Source organism: Choloepus didactylus, chromosome 14, assembly GCF_015220235.1.
Source record: "Choloepus didactylus isolate mChoDid1 chromosome 14, mChoDid1.pri, whole genome shotgun sequence".
Lineage (NCBI taxonomy): Eukaryota > Metazoa > Chordata > Mammalia > Pilosa > Megalonychidae > Choloepus > Choloepus didactylus.
The window spans coordinates 90,000,544-90,026,741 of NC_051320.1; the positions used below are offsets into that span (position 1 = coordinate 90,000,544).

The window sequence follows — 26,198 nt, forward strand, 5'->3', positions numbered from 1 at the left end:
GAGCTCAAGAAGCTGGTCTTTAAAATTCTTACCACTAAATTACAGTGATACCAGTGATTAAAAACCATTTCCAATAAACCAGAAAGTTGGCACTGTCATTTTTATTGCTAAATAAAAACAGGTTACATATAATTTAATCATAACAGCAAGTATTTATTAAACACCTAAAGTTTGTTACGTGCCACATTAAGCAATGCAGCTAGCATCAATCATAGCTGGCATTTACTGAGTACTAGGCACAATTCTAATTAACCACTTTATATGCATCATACAGTTCTGTCTTTAAAACAAACCTGTGAAGTAGGTATCATACCTATCTTGCAGATGAGCAAACCGAGGTGGGAAACAGTGCCTTTCCCTCCTCCAAATCACACAGCCAATTCATTGGCAGAGCCCAGATGGCAACAAATTTCTGATGCCAAAGCCCTTGCTTGTTGTAGCACACTGCAACGCCTACAAATTTGACCCCCAATACTAAATATGGACATCCTTTTGTCCCAACATCCAGGCCTCATGTCATGTTAGAGATGCAATAACAAAGTTGAAAAGAATATGACAGTAATTTAAATGTATAGCAATTACATTTTTAAAAAATCCAGCTTCTGGTATACCACTTTTGCCAATGTCAATAGGTTAACTGGCTGATAATCCAAGTCAGCTGAAGTAAACATCCACCTCCCAGCCAATCCATGTACCACAGCTGAGTGTAGGATGTTTACATAAACTGAAACTTGGTTTAAAGGTAGGACTTACGAATCTCATTTCTGTGTTTACGTTGGTCCTTTACTTGAAAATCAAATTTATATTGAAGTACATGACAAATTATTTAGGAGAAAAAAGATAACTCTGTAGAAATGTTAAAAAAAGAAAATGCCCAGTAATTCACATACATGAGAGATGAGTAACCTTGATAGGTATTTTAAGGCAAAGTTTAGAATCCAAGGAAGAGGCAGAAGTGATATTCTTTTCACTGAAGGAATTTATGGTAGTAAATGCATGCATCATGTAAATATTCCATATCTAAAACAGGTGATTTGACCACCTCTCATCATCTTATGCCCCTCACCTCAAAATGACTGAACATGCATTTACAGACCCCCTAAGAAGGGCATTACATTCTTCCACAGTAGGAAAAGTTCTGATTTGGGTAAAAGACAAAGTTAATAAAATACCTCCTAGGAGCTCAGAGCTCAGCTGAAGCTTTTCCTTTCCTCTGTCACCCTTTCTCCCCCATCTCTGTCCAACAAACTGAAAAGCAGACAATTTCCCCACAGGCATGTTGTTCCCACACTCTCAGATCTCTCTCCACCTTCTCCTCTTCCAAGCATGGTGTCCGTGCCTCGAAGAAATCTCTCCCCCTTTTTACATTCCTCTTGAGTTAAAAAAAAAAAAAAAAAAAAAAAAATCACCACAAATATCTCTACTAGCATTTAAAATGACACTAGCAATACCCTTGCATCAAAGAAGAGGAAATCCTCAAATTTGGAAGTTAAATTAAATACAAGAACCATGGCCAGCAAACTCTAAAAATCTCTGGAATTTCCTCAGCATCCAAATGCCTCCAGAAATCTTCTAAGTCTGTACCCAGCCACCATTGCCTTCAAATTGCCTTTCCTGAGCATTCGTTCTCAAGATTAAATAGATGTCAACACGTACACGTGCACACACACACGTTTTTTTTCTATGCAAGTATACTGCTTTTCTGTTCCAATTATTCCTACTCAACAATATTTTTTTCTTCTGCTGTTCTTCGCAAATTTATTCAAATGCGCCTTTGTGGGCTAGACAACAGGACACACTGTATGGCAGAAAAACTGGTCTCAAGTTTCCAACAAACCTTTTTATAATCAAATTTTTGTAATACTACCCTTTTCTAAGTTGGGGGGCTTTCTGTATCTTCCCAGTTATTAACTGCACATACACCTAACAACGAAAGAATGTAAGAGAAGCTCGGAGGTGCTGAATGGGTGGGCCCACTACAGGGCACCTGGGAACTCATTCCCAAACCCCATTCAAACCCACTGTATCAAGAATGGTGCATGGGGCTCGGCAATCTGTTTCTATTAAGAAGCCCTCTGTAATTCTTATGCGTGCTAATATTTAAGAACCAGTGGACTGTTTCACCAAAAATCCTGGAAAGCTGAAGCAAAGACAGCAGAGAATTTCAATTTATTAGGAAGTTTATAATATGCTACAGATAAGAAAAAGACAATTCAGAATACGTATCATGTGTCCACCCATAAACAGCCAGGCTGGGGAAACTGGCAGAGACTCTGAAACAGCATAATTTAAAATACTAAGTAAACTCAGACAAGATATACAAACTTAATTTCTTTTAGTTTCCTAAGCACACACTGAAAATAATGGAGCATTCGTCTATTCAACGAATATTTAGTGAAATTTTAACATTGAGGACTGAAAGGGAATCAGGGTCAAAATGTGTTAACAAGGTAACAGAGAAAACAGGCTGGGATTTACAGTTCATGTTCTTGGTCACCCTAAGCCTATCGATGACATTTTATAGAAGGGATTCAGGCTTCAAGACCTATAGGATTCACCCAACGGTGTAATCCTTTGACCATTTTGTAACTAGGAATATTTGTACACACGCACATCTAGTTGTGTTTTCAAAATTGTGAAGATGAAATTTTGTAGTTTGCTTAAAACGACAACCCCTAAGTGACCTCAAAGCACACATTAGGGGGAAAAAAGCATTTATTTTCAGAATGGTGCTCAGTGACTAAAACTGTTTTTCTTTTGCTGTTAATTGGAGCAAAGAGTCTTCTTAAAAGTAAAGAATTTCTGAGCTTTCTAAATTCTGTCAATAAGCACCACACACTTTTGTCCAAATAGTAAGTTAAAGGATGAGGAAACATGTGGTTGCAGGCTTAATGAGCAAATATTGATAATCCAACGTTTTAAGATATTTGTTCTAAATAATCAGTTGCTAGATTTGGAGGCCAATGGGAAGTTTGTGATTCTTCCAAAGTAAAAGATAAAGAAATCATCTGCAAATGACTAAAACGTTATACATAAGTACACTGAAGCAGAGCTGCCAGAATTAAAGCTGAACATGGTCTTTGATTCACCTCATTAGGGCAGAATAACATAAAACAAATGTTACATAACACAGACTGCACCATTAATCCAGCAGCATCCAGGGATAACTGGACTAGCTGGGCGGAGTATGACAGCTTTATGCAGAATATCTACTCCTCCTTTAGTTTAGATTTGGGCTATCATTTTGAAAAGCCTTTTAAATTCAGCTGCGCAAATGATTAAACTAGGCAGTTTCTATCCAAGTTACTGAATTTGAAAGCTACATACAAAAGTTTTTCATAGGAAACAATGTCAGCTGGTTTATATGAAATAATCCGATTACCAGAGAACACACTACATCCCACCTTTGCCAGGGAACACTTCTCAGGCTCAGAAATGGCTCTAGCCATTTATTGCTAGTTGGAATGTAAGGTTTCCAATGTGCTAAAATGGAGGGTCACAGAAATACAATGTGCTTATTAAGAGTCAGTAGGTAAGGAAAATGTTCAAAAATAGATTGGGATGATGAATGCATAACTATATAATGGTACTGTGAACAGATGATTGTACACCATGGATGACTGTATGGTATGTGAATATATTTCAGTAAAACTGAATTTAATTAAAAAAATGTAATTCCAAAATCAGGGAGCATTTAAAAATAAATACTGTAGCACAGATGAGCTTGGAGTAACTATATTATGACCCAAACTGTTGTTTACTCTTTAGATAAAAGGTAAAAGGAAAGAGTATTCCTGTTCAAATAAAATGAGATCAGTTGTTATTACAGGGTTATACTTGCAAGTTGCTTTACTTCATGTCGATGGTAGGAAAACAGAGAACTTTTCTCTTTGATTTAATTATTCACTACACCTAACACAGCACAATGTTCAGCAGTTTAATAATAATAAATGCTAAAAATACCAAGCTTTATTGAAGAGAAAATTTTCAGTAAAACAGCAATGTTTTCCAATGTCTAAAAGACAAATAAAAATGAGAAAACAAAGTGTTAAAACTCAGAATAATAGCAGTTATAAAATTATACACTATCAATTAGCCTACATTGAGTAGCACAAATAAAAATGAGAAAACAAAGTGTTAAAACTCAGAATAATAGCAGTTATAAAATTATACACTATCAATTAGCCTACACTGAGTAGCATCTAAGAGGAAAGCCTTATTTAGCTCTATGGAGAAACACAAAAAATACAGTACAGCTGCTCCAACGGCATCTGTAGTCTGGAAGAAAAAAGCCAAGAAGTAACATGAAAATGCTTAAGAACACATATCAAATAAACTAAGACACAAATAACCAACAACAAATGTTGTAAATGGTCTTAGTGGTTTGAAATCTTGAAATTTTTCAAAGAGAAGGAGAGTTCTGATCAGGAGCTATGACATTATTTGGGGTGAGAAGTGTGTGTGTGTGTGTGTGTGTGTGTGTGTGTGTGTGTAGGATTTGAAAGGAGGGAGATAAAGTATACACACACATCTCTTATCTACAGGGAAAACCAAAATTTCTAGGTTGTACACTGCTGGGCGGTGCTGGTGGTGGTAAATTTAGTCTCCAGAATGTCTATGGAATTTCTAAAGGAGGAAATCAGTCCCCTGAACTATTGGGAAGTTAATGTCTAGCCTACTTGGAAAGGTAATAAAGAACAAAAGTTCACTGACAGGGCAAAAACAGAAATAGGAACCCATTGTGGGAAAAAAAGACATTTCAACTAAATTCTCTAAGCCCAGCAGCCACATCCTAAGTCTGGGCAACTCGGTTGGCATCTGCTACAGGATGTCCTATTATCGGACAAGATCCTATGTTAATGCTATCATAATACATGCACTCCTGCAGAGAGCAGTAAATGAAGGAATCTAAAGAGTTCTGATTTTTTCCCACACATTTTACAGTCTCCCCAACTCCACTCCTCAGATATAATTATAACAACATGATGTCTATGAATAGCCGGTAGCAGCAAACATCTGACTGAAAGCTTAGCTGTGTCTTACAGCTTCCAGTCGGGGATGTTTACAACAACAGACTTTCCAAACAAGAAATTAACAGAAAAAACAGATGCATTATTGACAGTCATCATTTTCATCTACTGATTTACAGAATTTCTTAGTTCTAGATGATATCTGTGACATTTATCATTTAAATGATAGTTATTAACAAGAAAATGAGAGGTCCACCAACTGTAATTTTTTCCTACATAGTCTAATTAAAAAGGAAAATATCCATTACAAGTTTTTCTTGGCAAACATTCTAGATATTACCAGTTATGCTGTAAGAGGATAATGTTTTTCTAACACATATGCAAAAATGTGTTTTTCTCTTCCTAAACCTAGAGTTTCAAAATTAATAACAACACACTAGAATGAGAACCCTAATGATTCGAGTGGCCACATGTCTCAGTTTGCCCAAGAGTCCCAACTGATGCTTGTCGCTTTGATATTATTATTAAAAGGGACTCCCTTTCACTCACAAAAGTGTCCAAATTTGGATGATAAATAAAACAGTGGGTTTTACTGGCAGTGGATCTATACTAAGTCTAATATCTTCTTCCCCTAGCCCTAGCTGATTTAGGTTAGGGATGTACAGTCCATGGAAATGAGCAAAGAAAAGTAGATAAGAGAAAAACTCATGACCTTGGTTTTGTTTATAAAGCAATAGACAGAAACGATTTTGTTTCCCACACCACTCTCCTGAAGAGGGAAGGAAGACTAAGTGAAATACAGTAAATCTGCACTCCATGGAAACGAACCTTTTCTTTAATCTAAAACACGTAAAATAACTTTTTCTATAAAAAATTATTAAACAATTAGAGTCTACAATTAAGTCACAGTGATTTCCAAGAAATGAAATATCTATGTATACACACATGAGCACGCATGGGTGCGTGCACACACACACAGGATAACTACTGAAAAAACCAATATATACAATTTTGAAAGTTACCAATTTTCTATTATCAATATTCTTGAGAAACTATGGCATAATGGATTTCAGTTACTGATATTTTTGTGATAATATTTAGAAGTTGCTTTATGAAATATAATTTTTGTTCAAATGTTATAAATAACTCTACACATTACAGAAATAACATTGGAAATAATGAGGAAAGTGCACAGGGCTCTGTGGATACAGGATGACCGTCACTGTTTTTGAAGACAAATACTTAAAATCTAGTGGCTATTTACAACAAAGACTATTCAAGCTGATCTACAATTGAAAATTTCCAGATTTAAATTAGGAAAAAAATAGTTATTTCATGCCTAGATAGGCACAGCATTTGACTAACTAGGATGCTGCACAGTAAGTTGCAATGAACCAGTTATTACAACTCTCTCCTTTAAACAATTTCCCTCTCTGTTCTCATTTAAATTTTTCTAAAGATTCATCAAAAAGAGACACTTTTATCAGAGCCACTACATTCTGCTCACACACATAATACATAGCATCTTTTCTTTATCATAAAATTTTGACAACTGCTGTACCTTTGTATATGACATACACTTGAAGACATATGAAAACTAAATGTAAGTTGAATAATTAGGTATGTTATAATGGGACAAATTATAAAATCCTATCTATAAATACAAAATTATCTTCTAGAAACAACCTTTAATTAAAATAAACAATCTATATTTCATAAATGTTCTTTAATTTTGTTCATTTGTAATCAAATACACAGTACAAAGGTCAAGTTTAATGAGAGTATACTTGAGGCTAAAGATTTACTATTTTGGCATGCTAATGATTTCCACCTTTGTTACATACGTATTTGAGAATTACCCTTCTTAATATGAGCATTAGCATTTTACTTTTCTGTTTATACATGTTTATAAAATATGGGAAAAATACACATAGAGTATAAACTGCTGTCCAGATAAAAATGAATATTATAACTGAACTGATGGCCGGAATAGTACAACCATGCAATAACTGGAAACATTTGTCAAATCAATCTCTCACAAGCAATTTATGAGTAGTCATATATAATTTACACTCGGTCCTATTTTGCCACGGACTCTGTCATACCACAGACATCTCTCAAATACAATGCTGAATACAAGCTAGCTGCCTCAACACATCTCTTTCAACGTGACAACCCAAAATGAGAAGTACTGTCATAATGGAATTTTAATGGGTTTGCAAAATTTTACTATGAACACATATGAACACAGTTAACGAGAAATGTCATTTTGAAACTTAAGTTAAACATACTGAAAAAAAAAAAGTAAAATTCTGAGTCGGCCAAGATTTTGTATCTTCTAAAAGAAATTAGTTAGCTGAAATTCAGTGGTGACTAGGTAATCTCTCAGAAACATTATGCCACAATTTTGACCCTGAACTTTGAAATAAGGCAGGGTAGACAAGAAGGTAGGTGCAAGAAGTAGTAACATGGTGATTACATCAAGTCTTATGAGAGAAGGTGGTGACAGGGAGAAAAAAGGCAGGAATTCACAAACTAGAGGAAAACAGGTAATGGAGCAGAAAACTCTCACAATAAAGAAAACAAAGCAAAACAGATACCCCAAAAGATATTCTACTTGGGTTTTCAACCCTTTCAATAATAACCACTATTCTCTATAAACAGCATGTGAAAGAAACAGAGCAAAGACCAAAAAACAAAAACAGAAACACAAAAAACAAAAGACAGAAAAGAAAAAGACATCTAAATCAACAAGGTCAATTTATTTGAAAAATTTATAGAGCAGCAAGGTGCTCAGGATAGAAAGATGAAAAAAACATGCTTCCTATTCCTTGAGACTTATTCATTATTTACTTCATCATTACTAACTGCAATTTGTAACAAATGTTTCAAAGTATTTTCAGTTTCTCAACTTATCCTTATAACTAGCTGTAAGGGCAGTAGTGCAGCAGGTGTTAATTCCACTTACAGATAAGGCAGAAGATACAGATTGGAGAGGTGATTTCACCAAACTCACATAGTAAACAAAGGAACTGAGCGCAAATTCTGGTTTCCCCAACTCTCTGTCATTTATACACACATACCCTGCACTGCAGGAGAGCAAAAGTGAGTAAGACAAGGGGACTCTGCTCTGTGAAGAGCAAGGCTCACTAAGCGACCAGTTGAGGACTTGGGGTCTGAGAGGATGCTGACGACCAGCCAGCTCGGGAACATGGGCATAGCACTTACTCTTGGCCTGATTCTCTTCACATACAAAGTGAGGATTAAAGAAAATAACTTTGATTCAGTCAGAAAACTTACCAAATTCTCCTGATGAGGCAGGCCCAAGATGGAAAGCCATCAGGACAAGGGGCCACTCTCCTGGGGACCACCAAGTGCCTGGCAGCCTCTGAGGACAAGTAGGCCTGGCAATTGCACGGAGGTCTGAGGTGGTGGCAAAGTCCCAGGGAACGAAGAAGTCTGAAACCCCACCGGCTTTCCTGGATTCTGAAAGTGATGAAATGAGATGACGAACGTGAAAGCACTATTGCCAACAGGAAAGTACACTGTCACAATCATCCTGACAGCTAACATACATAGAGCAAGTTCACATCTTTTATCTAATTGGACTTCCACTGATAATCAATTAGAGAAATAGGCAAGGTGGGTGCTATTGACCCTACTACACCCAGCTTAAATCAAATCAACTCTGCTATAATAATGACCTCTTGGTCTCTGGAATCAACTATTCAGCTCAGATTCTCTTATTATGTGATATTCCAACTGAATTTCAAATGAGAAAGTCTGCCTAAAAAACTTGTTATAAACAATCAAAATACAGATTGCTTTTTTATTTAAATTTTTTTTAAGCCTATTCCCATTTCTGTCACCTCTATCAGGAGCAGGTCTTTTTTTGGGTTGTATGATCATGGCTCAGACACACAAACACTCTCCAGTTAGTTTGTGCTCAGGTCTGTGAGGGAGAGAAACACAAGTCTAAATACACAAGTCTAAACACAGGTCTCCACAAATCTAAAGGAAATATCATCCTGTGCTCCCATGGCACATGGCCTGACCTAGACCAGTCATTCTCAACCAGCAGCATCAGCATCACCTGGGAAATTCTCATGGCTCCACCCCAGGCCTACTGAATCAGAATTCCGGGCGATGGGACCTGGCAATCTGGTAACAGACTGCTTCTAATGCATGCTTAATTTTGACAACCACTGAGCTAGGCTTTAATCTATAGCTTCAATAACGTGCCTAATGCTTAAAGGACAATGTATCCATGCCATTAGAGTGACCAACAGTTCCAGTTTTTCCAGGACTGAGAGGGTTCCCTGGACAAGGAACTTTTAAAAAGAAAACACTGCTGGGCAAACAAGGACAAATGATCACCCTACCTGCTGTGCATATCGAAGCTGAAAAAAGATAATCACTTAAAATGGAGTGGTGATTTTATGGTATAAGTGCTTGCTGCAATGTTAGGTGGAGGGAGTCCACACTAAAACCTCAGGAAGTATTAATGGATAACTGAGTTCATCATTTCATTGTAATGTTACATTTTCTCCATTATTATCCTGAACAAAGAAAGTGCAGCCTCCAATAATATCGGTGTCATACATTTACATAAGCACTGATTTGTTAATTACTTTAAAAAGCCTGCATAGGAATGCTTCACACCTGGATGGGAAATGGGGTAGAAGAGGGTTTTGGCAAAAGAATCAAATAATTTTTATTAAACTATAAAGCACTCAGAAATGTGTGGGCTTTTTTTTTTTTGCAAAACCCTCTGACCATAATCAAACTGAGTGAGTTGAATGATAGGCAGAACCTTTTTAGATTCTTAAAATTCTGCCCTTTGAAAGTCCTAGGTCATAAATATGGTAAAAAATAAGTCACCAACAACACATAGAGCTAACTCTGAATATTAAGACCACTTAAATCAGGATAAGCTGGACTGGTCTGTGGCCCACCAACCCTCAGATAATTTAAAGGAAGAGTTACTTCCTTCAGCTAATAAGGAGTGCAGAGGCCCCAGACTCTGCTTTACAGACTTAAGTAAACATGAGCTGCACACAAAACTAGTAACTACTGTAGACTATAAATCTTTCCACAATTCATACATACTATACTATACACCAAATTACAACATTTGAAGTTTCCCATAATACTGGAGGGAATACCATATAAATGCATCACTATAATGCAACCTGCATTTTAACAAGTTTACTTAATTCTCAAGATCCACATCTGGAAGTAAACTGCCAACTCCAGCCTCAAAATATAAGCAAAAGGAGATTCAGCAAGTAAGGATCTAAGAAATCTTAATTGTGAAACTTAGTGACAGTTTCACTTTGCAATAGTCCCTATACTCATTTAGTTCTAAACATTTTTTTCAAGATTTTCTAGTAAAAAGAAAAAATCTACACTATACTTGAGAAAAAGAATCAGTCCTATAAGAGGTATAAATTGACTCTCCTATCTTTCGTAAATTCTCACTGATAACATAATATCCTTCAAGAAGTCACATCTATTGATTCAAATCCTTGCACTTGCACTAAATATGTGACCTTGGGTGAGTCAATTTAATTACTCAGGATCAGTTCCCAATCTGTAAAATAAGAAAACCCTAAACCAGGGAGAAAAAAACTCTCAAGAGTGGTTGTGAAGAATAAATAAAATTGCATGAGTATAAAAGCACATTTTAAGTAAAAAAGCACTCTATCAATGTTATCTATAGATTAGTGCCCACTCTCTTGAAAATCTCCCTCAAAGCAAGAGTCCACCTGACAACTACAAGGGATGCAGCTGTGTGAGTAGACGTGAGTTTTACTTGATGTGGCACTAACCTGGGCAAAAAGTCAACAACATTGGTCTCATTAACGCCAATTGGGTTAATACATTTTATATGCATTGGCATTTAAAAATTAATTTAAATAGCATTTTAAGAATGAAACTATGGTACAAAATAAGCAAACTAAAAATAAAATCATGTCTTTCAGTTGTTCAAACATTTACGTTAGATAAAACTATATTTAAAAATCCAACACTCTTCCTTTTCATAAGCAAATAATGTCAAAATTTTCCTGTGAGAATGTGTATATATTTCAAAGCCATGTGAATATTTTCATAAATTATTTAACTTGAATGTCATTAAATAGGAATATCAGCAACAAATTGTAACAGATGTATCTAACATATATGAAGACAGATTTGAGACTAGTAGAGTTGAGAACCTCTGGCTGGCCACTACTGTTTCTTCCCCCTTCCTCTGACAAGTAGCATGTCTGGCTCTGTGCAGGCTCCTTGGGCTCTTGGAACACACATTCTCCAGTAGCTCCAGGGACCCTCATCCACAATGGGCAGTAACACACTCTGCAACCCGCTGGTGAAGTGGAATCCAAGTTGCAGAGCCGCTGCCTGTTTGGGCTTAGCACATCGTCAATCATTAGGGAGGCACCAGATCCCATGTGGCAACCTAGAGTTGGAAGGGACCAATACTTTTCAACATAACTGTAACTGATTAGAGGTACACCTTTGGAGAGGCCCTGGTGTAGAGTACTCATAGAATGAGTAGCTGCTTCAGGCACAGGTAAAGGCATCTATCTGTACAGAACAGTGAATGACGACAGGTACTCTCATAGAGTATATGGTCTAAAGGAGGCATGCAAGGTTGGATGAAACATGTCAGGGAATTCAGATAATATGGGCAATGAAGAGTTACTGAAGACTTCTGAGACACAAAACACAAGATTAGATCCCTGTTTTAGAAAAGATCAGACTGCTTGTGATACAGATGATAATCTGAGAGAGGGGTGTGGAGGATAAGCTACTGGTTATAAAACGGTCACAGCAGTCCAGATCACAGACACCTTTTTCATGGTGATGGGAATGATTAAAAAAGAAACAAAAAGAAAAAAAAGGTACAATTATGAGATTTACTTAAAGGTAAAATCTTCATAGTTTCTTATAGCTTATATAGCAAATGATCAAAAACAGTTTGTTGACAATTCCCAAATATTTTTGCTTTTTATTTTTGAACTTCTGGCTAACTCTCTGGTATCTATTTGTTTCCATATAATATTCTTCTTCTTAAAAGCAGAGGGCAGATATAAATTCTGGAGGAAGATCCTAGTCACCAAGATTCTATTTCATTTAAATCTTATTCTAGTTTTATAGTCTGAATCATGCAAGGCTAGCACCTGAGCTGCTGACTACACCTTCTGAAAAAGGGAGCATTAGATAGTGAAGAAGAGGCATTAGAAATGTAGAGGGGAAAAACAATTGTTAGGTAATTATTGAGAGGAAGTAGTACACAGGGACAGAACAACTGAAATTCAAATCTGAGTAAGGCCAGTGAGCTATTAGAGAAGAAAAATGAGGGTGAGATTATCAATTCCCTAAAGGGTTTGAAAGAAAGATAGTTTGACAAAGCAGCTACAGGATGGAAGGAATAATGGAATTAAGATTATCCTAATTAACCCCACAAACATGAAACCATAAATGCTGAAGATTAGGAAGCAGAATTATAGACACCCCTCTTATGTAGGGAACTGAAAAGTTAACTCAAACAGCAGTCAATTCTTGGCAACAAAAGAATGTGAAAACAAAAACCACTGAAATTCAATGTGTTGATCAGGATGCCACTGGAGAAAATTGTAAAATTTCAATTAAAAAAAGGTAACAAAAACTTCAATTACCAAAATACCATCGTTCCAAGTTCAGGAAAAAGAAGTACTTCCATAACAGAATTATATAGAAAACAATGTCAAGAACCAGTGTGTACACTTCTCAATCTTTTTTTTTAATTTTTAAAAATTTAAAATTTTTATTGTGGTAACGTACAACATAACATTTTCCATTTTCACTACTTTGAAATATACAGTTCAGTGGTATTAATTACATTTACAAGTTGTGCTAATATCACCACCATCCATTAGAAAAACTTTTTCATCACCCCCTCAGACGGTAACCTGCAGTCTACTTTCTGTCTTTATGAATTTGTATATTCTAGTTGTTTCATCTAAGTGAAACCTTAAATATCTGTTCCTTTGGGTTTGACTTATTTCATTCAACATGATGTCTCTGAGGTTCAACCATGTTGTAGCGCATATCAGAATTTCATTCCTTTTTACAGCTGAATACTATTTCATTGTGTGTATACCATATTTTGTTTATCCATTTCTCTGCTGATGGACACTTGGGCTGCTTTTACCTTTTGACTATTAGTGAATAATGCTGCTATGAATACTGATATACAAATACCTGTTCAAGTCCTTGCTTTTAATAATTTTGGGTAGATATCAATTCTTTTGGGCAGATATTGCCAGGTCATATGGTAATCCTATACTTAACTTTATGAGAAACCACCCAAATGTTTTCCATAGTGGCTGTACCATTTTACATTCCCACCAACAAAAGTATGATCTCCTCAATCTTCTGAAATGACTAGCGTATGCAGCCCCAGAATCTCTCATTGTGACACAGCAATCACAAGCGTCATAACATTATACTACTACTAATGTTTTGAGCCTCAACCCTGGAGCACCCACCTTTTTAAAATAGCCTTTGGAACACTGTTATGATCGTCTACTCTTATGAAGACAACATTATATAGAAATTAGGAGTCTGTACTTTACAGTCAGACAGAACAAGTCCAAATATTTAACTCTGCAACTTTGAGAAAGTCCGTACACTGAGAATTTAAAGTACCCAATCTTGTAGGGTTATTGTGAGAACTGAATGAGATAATGTAATGTTCCATATATGTTTTATTTTCTGAACTAGACTACAGGATAAGCATGTAGGAAGTACTAACAGGGGCTTCTATATCTATGCATTCTCCAAAAATTGTTTCAAAATTTATTAATTACTAAGTATCTGACAAAGTGGTAGACACCAGAGATATAAAAATGTATAAATCTGCCTTCCAGGATCCAATATATATCATAAACACTACAGAAATCTTTGTTGAATAAATACAGCAGTCTTCAAGGAATAACCTGAAAGCTATATTAATGTCTAATTCTTTAATAATTAAGGGGAATTTAAATAACCCAATTTGAAATACAGAAGATACCATTTAATACTAATACTTTCAATAAAAACCTCTAAGTCTTTAGTATTTCCATGGTCTACTGAATTGCTGAGTATTCTTCCTAAGAACAAACTTTAGGACATCTTACGAGTTATATTTTTCTCTTTGATGAATGAATGAATGCCAAATTCCACGTGTCAAGAGCACAACATTCAAGATGACTCAGAATACCCAAGAGATTCAGATAAGATAGGCCAAGTTTGGAAACTTCTGGCATATTCAATAAGCTTCAGAACATGCAATCTTCCTAAAGATACCAAAAGTGAAATATGTAATGGTCTTTGTTTCTTTGAGTTTAGTGTTTTATGTTCTTAGCAATGGATACACTAAATCCTCAACCTGGAAGAAATTTCCTGAGAGTTCTGTATTTAAAATGTATTACAGATACACATCAATAATAAATACAGACAACACATAACAGTGCTCACTATGTTTAAGGCAATGTTCTAAGTGCTTTACATATATTAACTCATATGGTCTTCATAACAACCCTATTAGGGTATTATCCTCATTTGGTAAGTGAGGAAGGTGAGACAGAAAGCAATCAGCCCAAAGCCATACAGTAACTGGTGGAGCTGAGCTAGGAACCCAGCGGCCGGCTCCAGGGCCTGCTCTCTTACCTATGCTACGCTACTTTCCACTGTTAACTGAGAAGGCTGATTAATGACTGCAAAGAGTTGTTCAAAGAGCTGACAGTTTTATATTTAGTACAGCTGGAGATGTTTTCTATTCAGGCTAAAACCTGAGTCACTGTGGAGAGCTCATTTGTCCTTTCACAGAAAATACTTCTGTAGTTCAGCTCAATTTGTACAAAATGAAGGGGGGGTGGAGTTACTCAGAATTTGGTTTCATTTTTTTTAACTTGGGTCCAATTTTCTCAATTCAAACTTCTACGATTCTGGCTCCCTTCCTCTTAAGCCCCGGAGATGGATAATGGGGATGGATAATTCTATCCTCATATGACCCAAGAGATGGATAACGCCGTTGTCAAAATTGGCTGTGACCTCACACTCTGTGCAAATGTAACAGTCATCAGGAACTGATCACCTAGTAGTCTCAACTAAGGCAGGCTCAGAGATATGAAATTAAATTGAGTCTTTAAAAAAAAAAAACACACAAAAATACAATAGGGACATTCTTTGTGTGGGAGACAAAAAAAAGTTAATATCTTTCCTTTTTAATCAAACTTTATAACACAGAATCAAGAACAAGAATAAAATATACCCGCCCAAGAGATAATGTTTGGGTTTTACAGAAAATTATAAGCCCTTGAAAGAGAGACTTAAAAGGAAACTACTATTTCTCCCTAATTATAGCAGTGCTACTTTACCTGTTCTCTGAATGCATTTTTGGTACTTTATTTTAAGATTCAGAACATGTTATAACAATAGTAAACTTCATGTGCTAGTATTCTTAGGAATGGCCAAGCTCCTAAATAAGTTAAAAAGGCAAACAAACCAAAAAACAAAATGACATTCCCTTTTGGTATTTTTCAAAAATTAAGAATTAATAAAATCTGCATCATTTTAGAGGAAGTACACATCTATACAAGATGAACTATTCTTCAATCGGTCTCTAGCTGGGTTTCTATTTAAAAAAAGACACACTGCCATCACAGTGGCTTATCACTGGCCATGGGCACATCCTGAAGCTTAGGACTCTCCAGTGCATAGGGCAAGCTGTCAAGACAGGTCTTACTGGCCAGATACACACCGACCCACTGGGCCTGCCCCATGGCCTTCAAACTGGCTTATGCCTGGCATAGCCTTACAGCTGGTAAGTACAAAAGTACAGGAAAGGCCAACAGCCAAGACAATATAATGCACGCTAACTTGAAAGAGGAAGCTGCCCAGGACACCCAACTTTATAGGCAAAGAGGCTCTGATCTGAATTCAGGGTCACTTAGACATGCCCACCAGCACTCCCACAACACACCGGCCTGGCCTTTACCACAGCCTTGAACCTCTAGGACAACTGCTCTCCTCTGTTTTCACACTACAGAAGAGGGACTGTGTGATTCACCACAACATCCTTAGTCCAGGTATTAGTGTAAAATAATTGAGCAACAAAGAAGAATGCAAAAAAGCAAACCGAAGTCACCGTCTTTCCTCTGGTTCCAAATTTTGTCTAAAAACCTCCCACTCTACAACTGGGAGGATAGTAAAAACCAGGTTTATTTTAACATTATAATTTTTAATGTTTATATCATGTGAGCCACTGAACCTCTTTGGACTGAAGTCCCCTCTTCTATAAAAGGAAGGTATTACAAGATAAATAATTCTTAAGGTCTATTCATCTCAGTAATTTCATGATTCCATAGAATTATACTCTAGTAGTAAAGATTTGTTAATATTCTTTGCATCTCTGTGCTCAATAATTATGCTCCCATCTGAAACCAGATTTTGTGCTCTCTGGTGTGATGCTAGTTTACCAACAACGGGGCATATAAAAGGGGAAAAAATCCACAAAACACTACTTTTGAAAACAGATACAAGTGCTTAACAAGTCAGTAAAATTTAAAAGACATAAAATAGTATTTGCTCTAGATAACCCAGACTTGGCTTTGCCAGAGTCTGGGTGGGATTTTATATCAGGGAAAATAAGTAGTTTAATGTTTCTTGGGCAACTAGAAATCCAAGTAGCTAAATTATACAGCTTGCTGACGTCTCCAGGCTGGGTTCATATTTCTAAAGGTCCATGGCAACACTGCCATCTGATGATCATGTCACTTCCTTTCTTAAAATCCTCAGGTAGCTTCCCCCTGCACCCAGCATGGCGTCCAGTCTCCTTACTGTAGCCCAAAAAGTCCCCACCAGAGCTGGTCCTACCACCCTCTCTGCCTTCTCCTCTACTCCCCACCAGCCCATGTGGGCTCTTCTTACTCCCTCCAGTGTGCCAAATCTTTCCTACTCTCGAGGCTCTGCACTGTCTCTTCTCTCTGCCAGGCAAGTTTTCAGGACAGATCTTCACATGTCTGCCTCCTTCAAATGCTTTGAGGGTCTTCCCTCAAATATCACCTCCTCAAAGAGGCTACTATCCATTCTGAAGTGGCTCCTCATCCCAGAAACTCTTTTATAACATGACTCCTCCTCTGACTTTCTTCATAGCTCTCATTACAAGCAGAAATTATCTAGTAAGTTCATTCCTTTACTTGTTTACTGTCTGCCTTTCCCATCCTGGACCCACCAGTAGGAACTCTGCCTATCTTTTTTAGTTCCGTAATTCCAAAGCTTACAGTAGTGTCTGGCACAAAGAAAGTGTTAAACATTTGTTGAATAAAGTAATAATTGTAATGGAAGCCACATATATTTAAGAGCATTATGCCAGGCTCTTTTAACAAAGCACCTCATTTAAACCTAATTATGGCCCCATAAAGAGGATATTATTAGTCCATTTTACAAATGAGGAACTGCGGCTCAAAAATGTTAAATGACTTGACCAAAGTAAGACAATGGCATAAGGTGACACTTAAAATATCAACTCATATCTTTTCTACCAAGCTTTCTGTATCCTCTTTTTGGATGAACAGCACTTCCATTCTGCCAATTATCTAGATTCTAGACCCTAAATTCACCTAGTTTTTAAATTTCTAAAATACTTAAGGACTCTTATAATCCCATGCTGAAAAAATAAAAGGAAAGGTGGCTCAATTGAAATAAAACAAGATTCTTAAAATGAAACTGCTGTTTTTGCCAGACGATTTCAATAAACAAGAAAAATGAGAGCTTACATAACATTAGGAAGGTTCTAAAATATTTCATATTTTTAAAGGATGTGTCTAAAATGGTAGAAGGTTATCCTAACCTTAATGCAAAAGAATGTCACACATCTGTTTAAAAACAGTGAAAAGAAGGCTACAGTCAAAAACAAAACAAAACAAAATAAGCAACAAATAATAAAAAACTGAACTTAAAAAATTATTACAATAGAATTAAAAAAATATGAACTAGGAATAAATGTGACAAAAGGACCTACCTGTCAACCACCCAACACTGCTGAGAAGAACTAAAGATGACCACAATGATTGGGGCACTGTGCCACATGCCTGGATCAGAAGGCTCACCTTGGTAAGATGGCACTTCTTCCCAAAGTGATTCATAAATTCAATGCAATGCCACTAAAAATCGCAGCATACTTTTTTGAAGGAATTGACAAACTGATTCTAAATTTCTAAATGGAAAAAGTAAAGAACCTAGAATTTCAAAACCAATTTGAAAAATAAGAACAAGGTTGGAGGACTAACACTACCTGATTTCAACACCTACTTCAGTAATCAACACAGTGTAGTATTGGTGTCAAAACCAACAAATAGGAACAGAAGAGAAAGTCCAGAAAAAAGAACCACACACAAATGGACAACTGATATTTGATAAAAGTGCAAAGGCAAACTTAATGGGAAAAGGATAAACTTTTCAGCAAATAGTGCTGCAATAACTGGATAATCATACGCAAAAACAAATGAACTTCGATACATACCTTGCTCCATATGCAAAACTTAACTCAAAATGGAACAAAGACCTAAATATAAAACCTAAAACTACTGGGAGAATACATAGGAGAAAACCTTTGTGACCTTGGATTAGGAAAAAATATTTTGATACAACACCAAAAGCATAATCCATACAAGAATAAACTGATTAATTAGACTTCATCAAAATTAAAAACTTCTGCTCTTTGAAAGACACTGTTAAAGATAATGAAGAGACAAACCACAGACTGGGAGAAAATATTTGCAAATCATAAATATAACACAGGACTTGAATATATAAAGAACCCTCAAAAGTTAATACTAAGAAAACAAACAACTCAATTTTTTTAAATGAGCAAAACACTTTACTCATTGAACAGGCACTTCATCAAGAAGACTTAGGGATGGCAATTAAGCTCATGAAAAGATACTCAACATCATTAGTCATTAAGGAAATGAAAATTAAAACCACAATGAGATATCATTACACACCAACTAGAATGGCTAAAATTGAAAAGACTTACCATACCAAATGTTGCCAAGATGCTGGTGGTAATGTAAACTGGTACAATCATTCTGGAAAACAGCTTGGCAGTTTCATAAGAAGTTAAACATACACCTGCCACATGATCAGGCCACTCCACTTGTAAGTATTTACCCAAGAGAAATGAAAGCATAAACTGATACAAAGATGTGTACATGAATGTTCACAGCAGCTTTATTTGTAAAAGCCATCAAGAAACAACCCAAATGTCCATCAACAGGTCAATGGATAAGAAATTGTGGTATATATACAAACACAATGAACTACTACTTAGCCAAAAAAATGCTACAACATGGATGAATCTCAAAATAATCATGCTGAGTGACAGAAGCCAAACAAGAAAGAGTACACACTGAATTCTGGGACAAGTAAACTAATATAAAGTGACAGAAAACAGATTAGTGGTTGCCTGGAGACTGAAGGGAGGGATTACCAAGGAGGACCAAACATGCATGGCAGTCAGGGATCCATTCAGTATCTTCACTGTGATGCTGGTTTCACAGGTAAACTCCTATGTCAAAACCTATCCAACTGTACACTTTTCAGTATGTGCAGTTTATTGTACAACAATTATACCTCAATAAAGGTATAATCTAGGAAGGAAAATAAGAATTACAAAGGAAAAAGAAAAAAAGAAATTAAACCCCAAGATAGAAAGAAGAGAGCAAAAGAAGGGATTTATTTAAATTCATATTTATAGATCAAGAAAAATTAAATCCCAAGACACTGAATGTAACTGCACTTCTGGTAATTTCAAAGGGATTGAAAAGAAGTTGCATGAAAAGGGAGAATGACAAACTTTGCCCTAATTTCCTAAAAGAGGAAAAAGGATGTAGGATGCATGCAAAACTGTAAAACACATTTTTAAAAAGCTGATTAATGTGGAACTGCCTTCTATCATATTTTTTTTTTTTTTTTTTTGCTCCTGGTTCTCAAACCTCCTAATTATCTTTCTGGGCTCTTGTTCCAACGGTCCTTTAAATAGCGGTGCTCTCTAAGTCCTTGTTCTACTTCTATTCTCACTCTACAACAGGACTTTTAAGCTTCCAGGGGTCATGAACGTCTTTGAAAATTTGATGAAAGCTAGGGACCAGAACAATGCATATTTATACAAAATTCTACATGTAATTATTTCAAAGGTTTCAAGAATACCCCTGAACCCTAGCCATGTATGCCTTAGCTTCCAAGGGTAGGGAAAGATTCCTCATAGAACCCCGGCCTAGGTTTTGTCTCCCTGAAACACCCAGGCAAAGTGAGGTGCAGATAGAGCTATGGCAGTGGGAAATTTGCTCACAAAATAAAATTCACATGGAATCTAGGACCTCATGATATTTTTCCAGACATACTGGAGAAATAGTTCAACTAGGCAGATTCTTAGCTTACCTAGTGAATGGTGATTAACAGATTTAAGAAGGAAACTTTTAATGACTATTCTGTAGAAGTCCATCTTTTTAAACATTCATTTTTAGAAAAGTGATATGTATGCTCACAGAAAACATGCTTGTCACAATGTCACAACAGTGAGTAGCTGGATCACAGACCCAGACTGCAAACATATTGACTGATTCAGCCTAGGGGTGAGGTCAACAAAAATCCTCAACTTCAAAGACAGTTTTATACTTTCCTCATCTCCAATTCCCAATAACCTCTAGAAATCTAATGCATCCAACAAGACTGCAAGCTACCCAAAGACAAGACATAAGTCTTTTTTATCTTCATATAGCACTTCGAATTTTGTCTGTGTCAGTCACTAATAATAGGCTCTTCGGTATTAAGCTATATTATGCTATGATAACAAATCTTGGAGTCTTACAACACAAGCATTTATTTCTCACTTACATTATATGTGTACCATGGATTGGTATCAGGGACCCAGTCTGAAGGAATAGCCCTATCTCAGGCATGCTAGTTCCATGAGAGAGAAACAAGAGCTATGCAGAACCACAAGATGGAATTTAAGACTTCTGCTCAATTACGGGACACGGCACTTCCTCCAACATTTTACTGGTCAAGGAAAGCCAAGTGGCTAAACTTGATGTCAACAAAGTGGGAAATACAATTCTCATAGGGAGAGGCAAGAAATATTTTTGAACAATAATACAATCTACCTCAGCATCTTCCCCAAAGGAAGTTTTCAGTAATTGGTAGTAAATATTTACATGCCAGGCCATAAATACAAGGACAGAGTCTTATAATCTGTCTTTCACTTAAGCCCAGCACCATAACAGTACCTGGCACATAGTAAAGAACATACTAAATGAATGAATGATATCTGGAGCAAAAAAAAAAAAAAAAAAAAAAAAAAGCAAGCAACAAAGTACTTTCCAACTGTGTGGAAAGTTGTTTCTCCCTTCTGATTCTCGGATGGTTGTTGTGAAGAGTAAATAAAAATATTCATGAAAGCACTAGGTAAATCGTGCTGTATTAACACAAATGGTGGTAGCTGATATCTCTGGATAGTTAAATGGGATTAAATTTGATAAAGATAAATTCATTTACACTATTATAGTAACATAATAAAAAATACCCTGCATTTACATTCAAAGCATCAACTGGCAAGTAAAGAATGAGAAAGATTAGACGTACGGCAGTTCACGTGAAAAAGAGGCAAGGTTTTAGGTGACTATAAGTGCAACATGATCAAAGGATAATGTGGCTGCCAAAAATTGTAATGCAAATTTCAGGCCGCTTTAACAGAAGTACAGTATCCAGATAATAGCTTCATTGTTTTCGGCAATGGTCAGCCCACATCTGAAGTAGTCAGTTCAGTTCTGGGCACTGTATTTTAAGAGGTATACTGACAAACAGACTTTGTCATGAGTTTAGTGACGTGGATGGAGAAAGGTCTGTAAACCATGTCATGTGCATGTGATTTGAGAATTAAGAATTTTTTTCCTCTACCTTAGCAAAAAGAAAACTCAAGTAGGATATAATAGTTATTTTCAAATACTTTAAGATTTATTGAGTGTAAGGAGAGTAAGTTTCACACACATAGTTGCAGATTACAAAAGACCAGCAAGTGAAAGTTACAGGAGAAATTAATTTAGCTCAACGAGAAGTTACTTCTAACAATTCTCAAACAGGGGTGGGCAGACAACAACACTGTCTGAGATGCTATTGAGCAGACCGAATCAGATGAGAGTTCTACAAATCTCTCTTGCTCCTCCAGGAAAGCAAACATTTTTGAGGTATTTGAAAATGCCCAAAGAGTATTTCTCACTTCTGATTAAAATAATAACAACAAGGAACAAGAACCAAGGCAAGAAGTAAACAAGAAATCGTTTGGCCCAACAAACATGGAAAGGTATGCTGTTGAAGGGACACGAAATTCCAAGCCTAGACAACATTAAACACAGACACAGCTCCTTGGGTTTTTACAGGAGAAATTGGCTTGGTCAAAACTATATTTAATCCAGTTATTTTTCATAGTGTTACATAACGCCTATAATTTTCAGAAGAGATGCAAAAATTATTTTAGAATTCTTGCTATGGCAGTTGGGCAAAATCTTGCTCATATTAAAAACTAAAGTTCTACATAGAAGACCACACTGTTGTACTGATCATTTGTATAAGCATTAAAGCTCCACTGGTAGACTATTACACAGCGTGCCAATCAAATTTAAAACTGGTCCCTTGCTAATGTTTTCATTTGTTTCCTTACTCTATTCAAACCCATCACCTTTCTAGTCCCATTGCTCATTTCCAAATTCCCATGTTACTGGATACTCCAGTCTCTGCAGTACACCGTAAGCAGTACATAAAGAAAAATGCCTGATTTATCTTTACATTCTAGCCTCTCATATTCAACTCACTCAAAGCTAGCACAGTAAACACTCAAAATTATTTGTTGAATTCCTTCCTTTAATACAATATATATTTCAACTAACTTTTCACTATATTTTAATTGCTACACAAGACAGATGTCAAAGTAGGTCACAAGGACAGACTGGGTATTATTTCTTATAATAAGAAATTAAAAAGCACTCTTTTCTTTACAAAATACCTTGGAAGACAAATAACTTCTTCCCTTAAAATTTTCTTTGCATCTCAAATAAGCATATTTAACACAATTTGATAGAATTACTTGTTCCTGACACAAGTCACTAAAACCCTACCTACTTCCCTTGCCACAATTATCTATTAAATAATGAGCTTTAAAAACAGATTCACTAACACTAAACTTGCATGCCTTTCTGGAATACATATAATTTCCAATTTTTACAAATCTATTCTTCCAAGTCAAGAAATACAGTAAAAGGTTTAAAAAAAAAAAAAAAAAGAAAGAAAAAAATTAAAAGAAAAAGAAAAAGGTGCACACCTATGCTCCACTAAGGAAGATGAAAGCTTAGGATTTATTTAGTACAGGTTAAGACTTGTTTAAGAACTTGTCACTGGATTCTTACACCCACTATTTCTCTCCCTCCTCTCTTGTGGGCACTACCAGGAATTGCACAGGTCATGGGAACACTATGTTCAGCTGCAGCAATCAGGAGAACATAGTTTCAAATCTCCCATGTCAATCCAACTGACAGAAACAGTCTAAATCCACTGGGAGATGGGAGAATGAGTCAGGGAGAGATAGGGCTGCAGACTTGCTGGAACTGTTGACAGTATAAAGACAGACCAACTAACTAACTAAAAATGTTAAGTTTCTTTAAATCAGATACTCCTTTATTAAGGCAATTATTTTAACAAATGGAAAGAGGCCAATAAACACTTATTTGTTTAAACAAGAAGCCATTTCAAACTAATAACAGCTAACATTTATTGAGTGTTTTCTGCCTGTCAAGACATCCTTTTAAACGTTTAACATACATTAACTCATGTATTCTTCACCGCAGCAGCATAAAGCATATTATCATTGTTCTCATTTTATCAATGAAAAGGAGGCACAGAATGGTTAAGCAACTTGCTCAAGATCACACAGCTACTGATAGGCAGAAGAGGGATATGAACCCAGGCAGCACAGCTCCAGACTCCATTTTTAATCATTATGTGTAGATACTGCTATATTATATACCTTGATGTTTTAAGACTTTTTTGTCTGTTAGCTTTAATCAAATAAGAAGAAATATTTTCATGGGCAGCCAAGACTGTATTGAATTATTCTCAAAATGATTTCACAACCGTCTTTGAGGATTAGCTAAATACAAGACATCACTTCATTTAAGCCACTAGCCACTATTATGTTACTAATCTGATTTTTCCATATATCTTTTGGCACTCACAATTTGTGATAAGCACATCTGAGTGCCTTTTATATACTTAGCACAATGCCTGATATCATGTTCGCTATAAAAATCTTTGCACAGATTAGGTATGAGATGCTTTGTTTGCATGAGCTGTGCACTAAAGTAATTCTACTTCACAAATTCAAAATGCAATTATTCAACAGACAGTTGAATACTTAATGAACACCAAGTAGTAAGTCTACAAAGATAAATTAGATGGTCTCTGCTCTCAAGGGAGGCGATAGTTACAAAACAATGCAGTAAGTGCTTTTACAGAGATATGGCCCAGGTTCCTAGGGAGCAGAGTTCCCCTCAGCTCCACCAAGAATGATGGCAGTTCCATTTGCAAAAACATGGAGATATAAAAGAACATTTTCCTTTTAGGGAGAATCAAGCAAGCAGGACTAGAATGCAGGGTTTACTTAGAAAGGAAGGGAGACAGTGATAAAAGATGAAGAATGAAGCTGGAGCGAGATAAAAGTCTTGTAAGTCATAATAAGCAGGAGAGCGATAAGATAAAAAATGTTAACAATAGCAGTTACCACACTTTCTATTTTAAACAACAGAATATGGCTCTCAAATAAAATTGTATACAAACTTCCATACTTACAATTGATCAAAGTAAAACTGCACTGGTTGAAAGGAGAATGAATATGCTTGACTTCCTCCAGAATCCTTTATTAAGCTAGTTTCAAAACCACTGTATTACCAAAAAAATTTAATACATCTACACACTTATGTTTTATTTATGTCACACTTCTCCCAACATGATTCTAACTCCTCAGGTGTCAGGATTCATTCTAGTAGTTTTTCTTCATTATATAGTACTAAGCATATAGTACCAGGCCTCAACATGAATGATAAAAATTTTAAAAATAGAAAAAGGAACATAAAGATTAATTATCAGTTTTCTCACTCGAGCTAAAACTATAATTTTAGTGGCTACAGTTTCTAATCTAAGAGTCAGGATTTAAGGTTGGATAAATACTAGTGTATTTATGGGCACAGAATAGTCAAAACTGGTACAACGCTGGAAAATATAGGCTACATGATTACAATTGCTATAATGTAATTGTTTGCAAGATTAGTACACTTGAATTGTCTTAACAATGACTCAGTATTTGAAAATCCTTCCCCACCTATAGCTTGAACATCTGTTCCCCTACCTTAAAAAATCTGGAGCTCTGAATAGATCACTCAAAACAAACATCAGTTTGAAAACTGCTTATTTTTCTCATGGCTATTGAATATGTTTCCAACAATAACATGTAAAACTGATGCCTCTCCTGGCAATTCACTACTGTTGCCTCTTTACAGTGAGAAGACGTAATAAACAAGCAAGGTAATAATCTGTGGAAGACGTATATAATGATTGATTTAACATGTTTTATATCAAAGTAATTATACCCACTTTATACCATCTAATCTATTCTAAACCCTACAATCCTTCCCTCTACTTTACCCTGGTGCCACTCCCCAGGCCAGCAGGAACTAACATTTTTGTGGAACACAGTCACTCAGTCTCAAGAATTTTTAAAGTGTCATCCCCTTTAGAAGCAGTAGATTGAAAATAAACATTCAAAATAATATTTAACACTTACATTAAGAATTACAGAACAATCTCACATAGTTATCATTTCTTATTTCCATCAGTTAAGACTTTAAAAACAAAACAACAATGCCGGGCCACTCCATCATGCATTAAAAGTTTGCTCATAGAATGTGGTTAAAGGCCAACTACTGAAAATTACTGAAAGGAGAAAGAGGGGAGAGAAGCATAGGATATAAATTAAATTCTCCAATACATATACATCATTTGACCAACATATACAATGCAAATATATGTTGTTACAGACATATTTAAGAAGTGGTCCTTAAACAGAAACAAAATAAATGTCATTATAGC

The 26,198-nt window shown here is 35.9% G+C and overlaps 1 protein-coding gene across 1 annotated transcript in view; it reads right to left on the reverse strand.

Moving 5' to 3' along the window:
* ZFAT (zinc finger and AT-hook domain containing) overlaps positions 1 to 26,198 on the reverse strand; it is a 422,711-nt gene that overhangs the window by 391,263 nt on the left and 5,250 nt on the right. Inside the window, 1 exon segment of the mRNA XM_037803015.1 lies at positions 8,271 to 8,456. Within this exon segment, the coding sequence (XP_037658943.1) occupies positions 8,271 to 8,456 (186 nt within the window).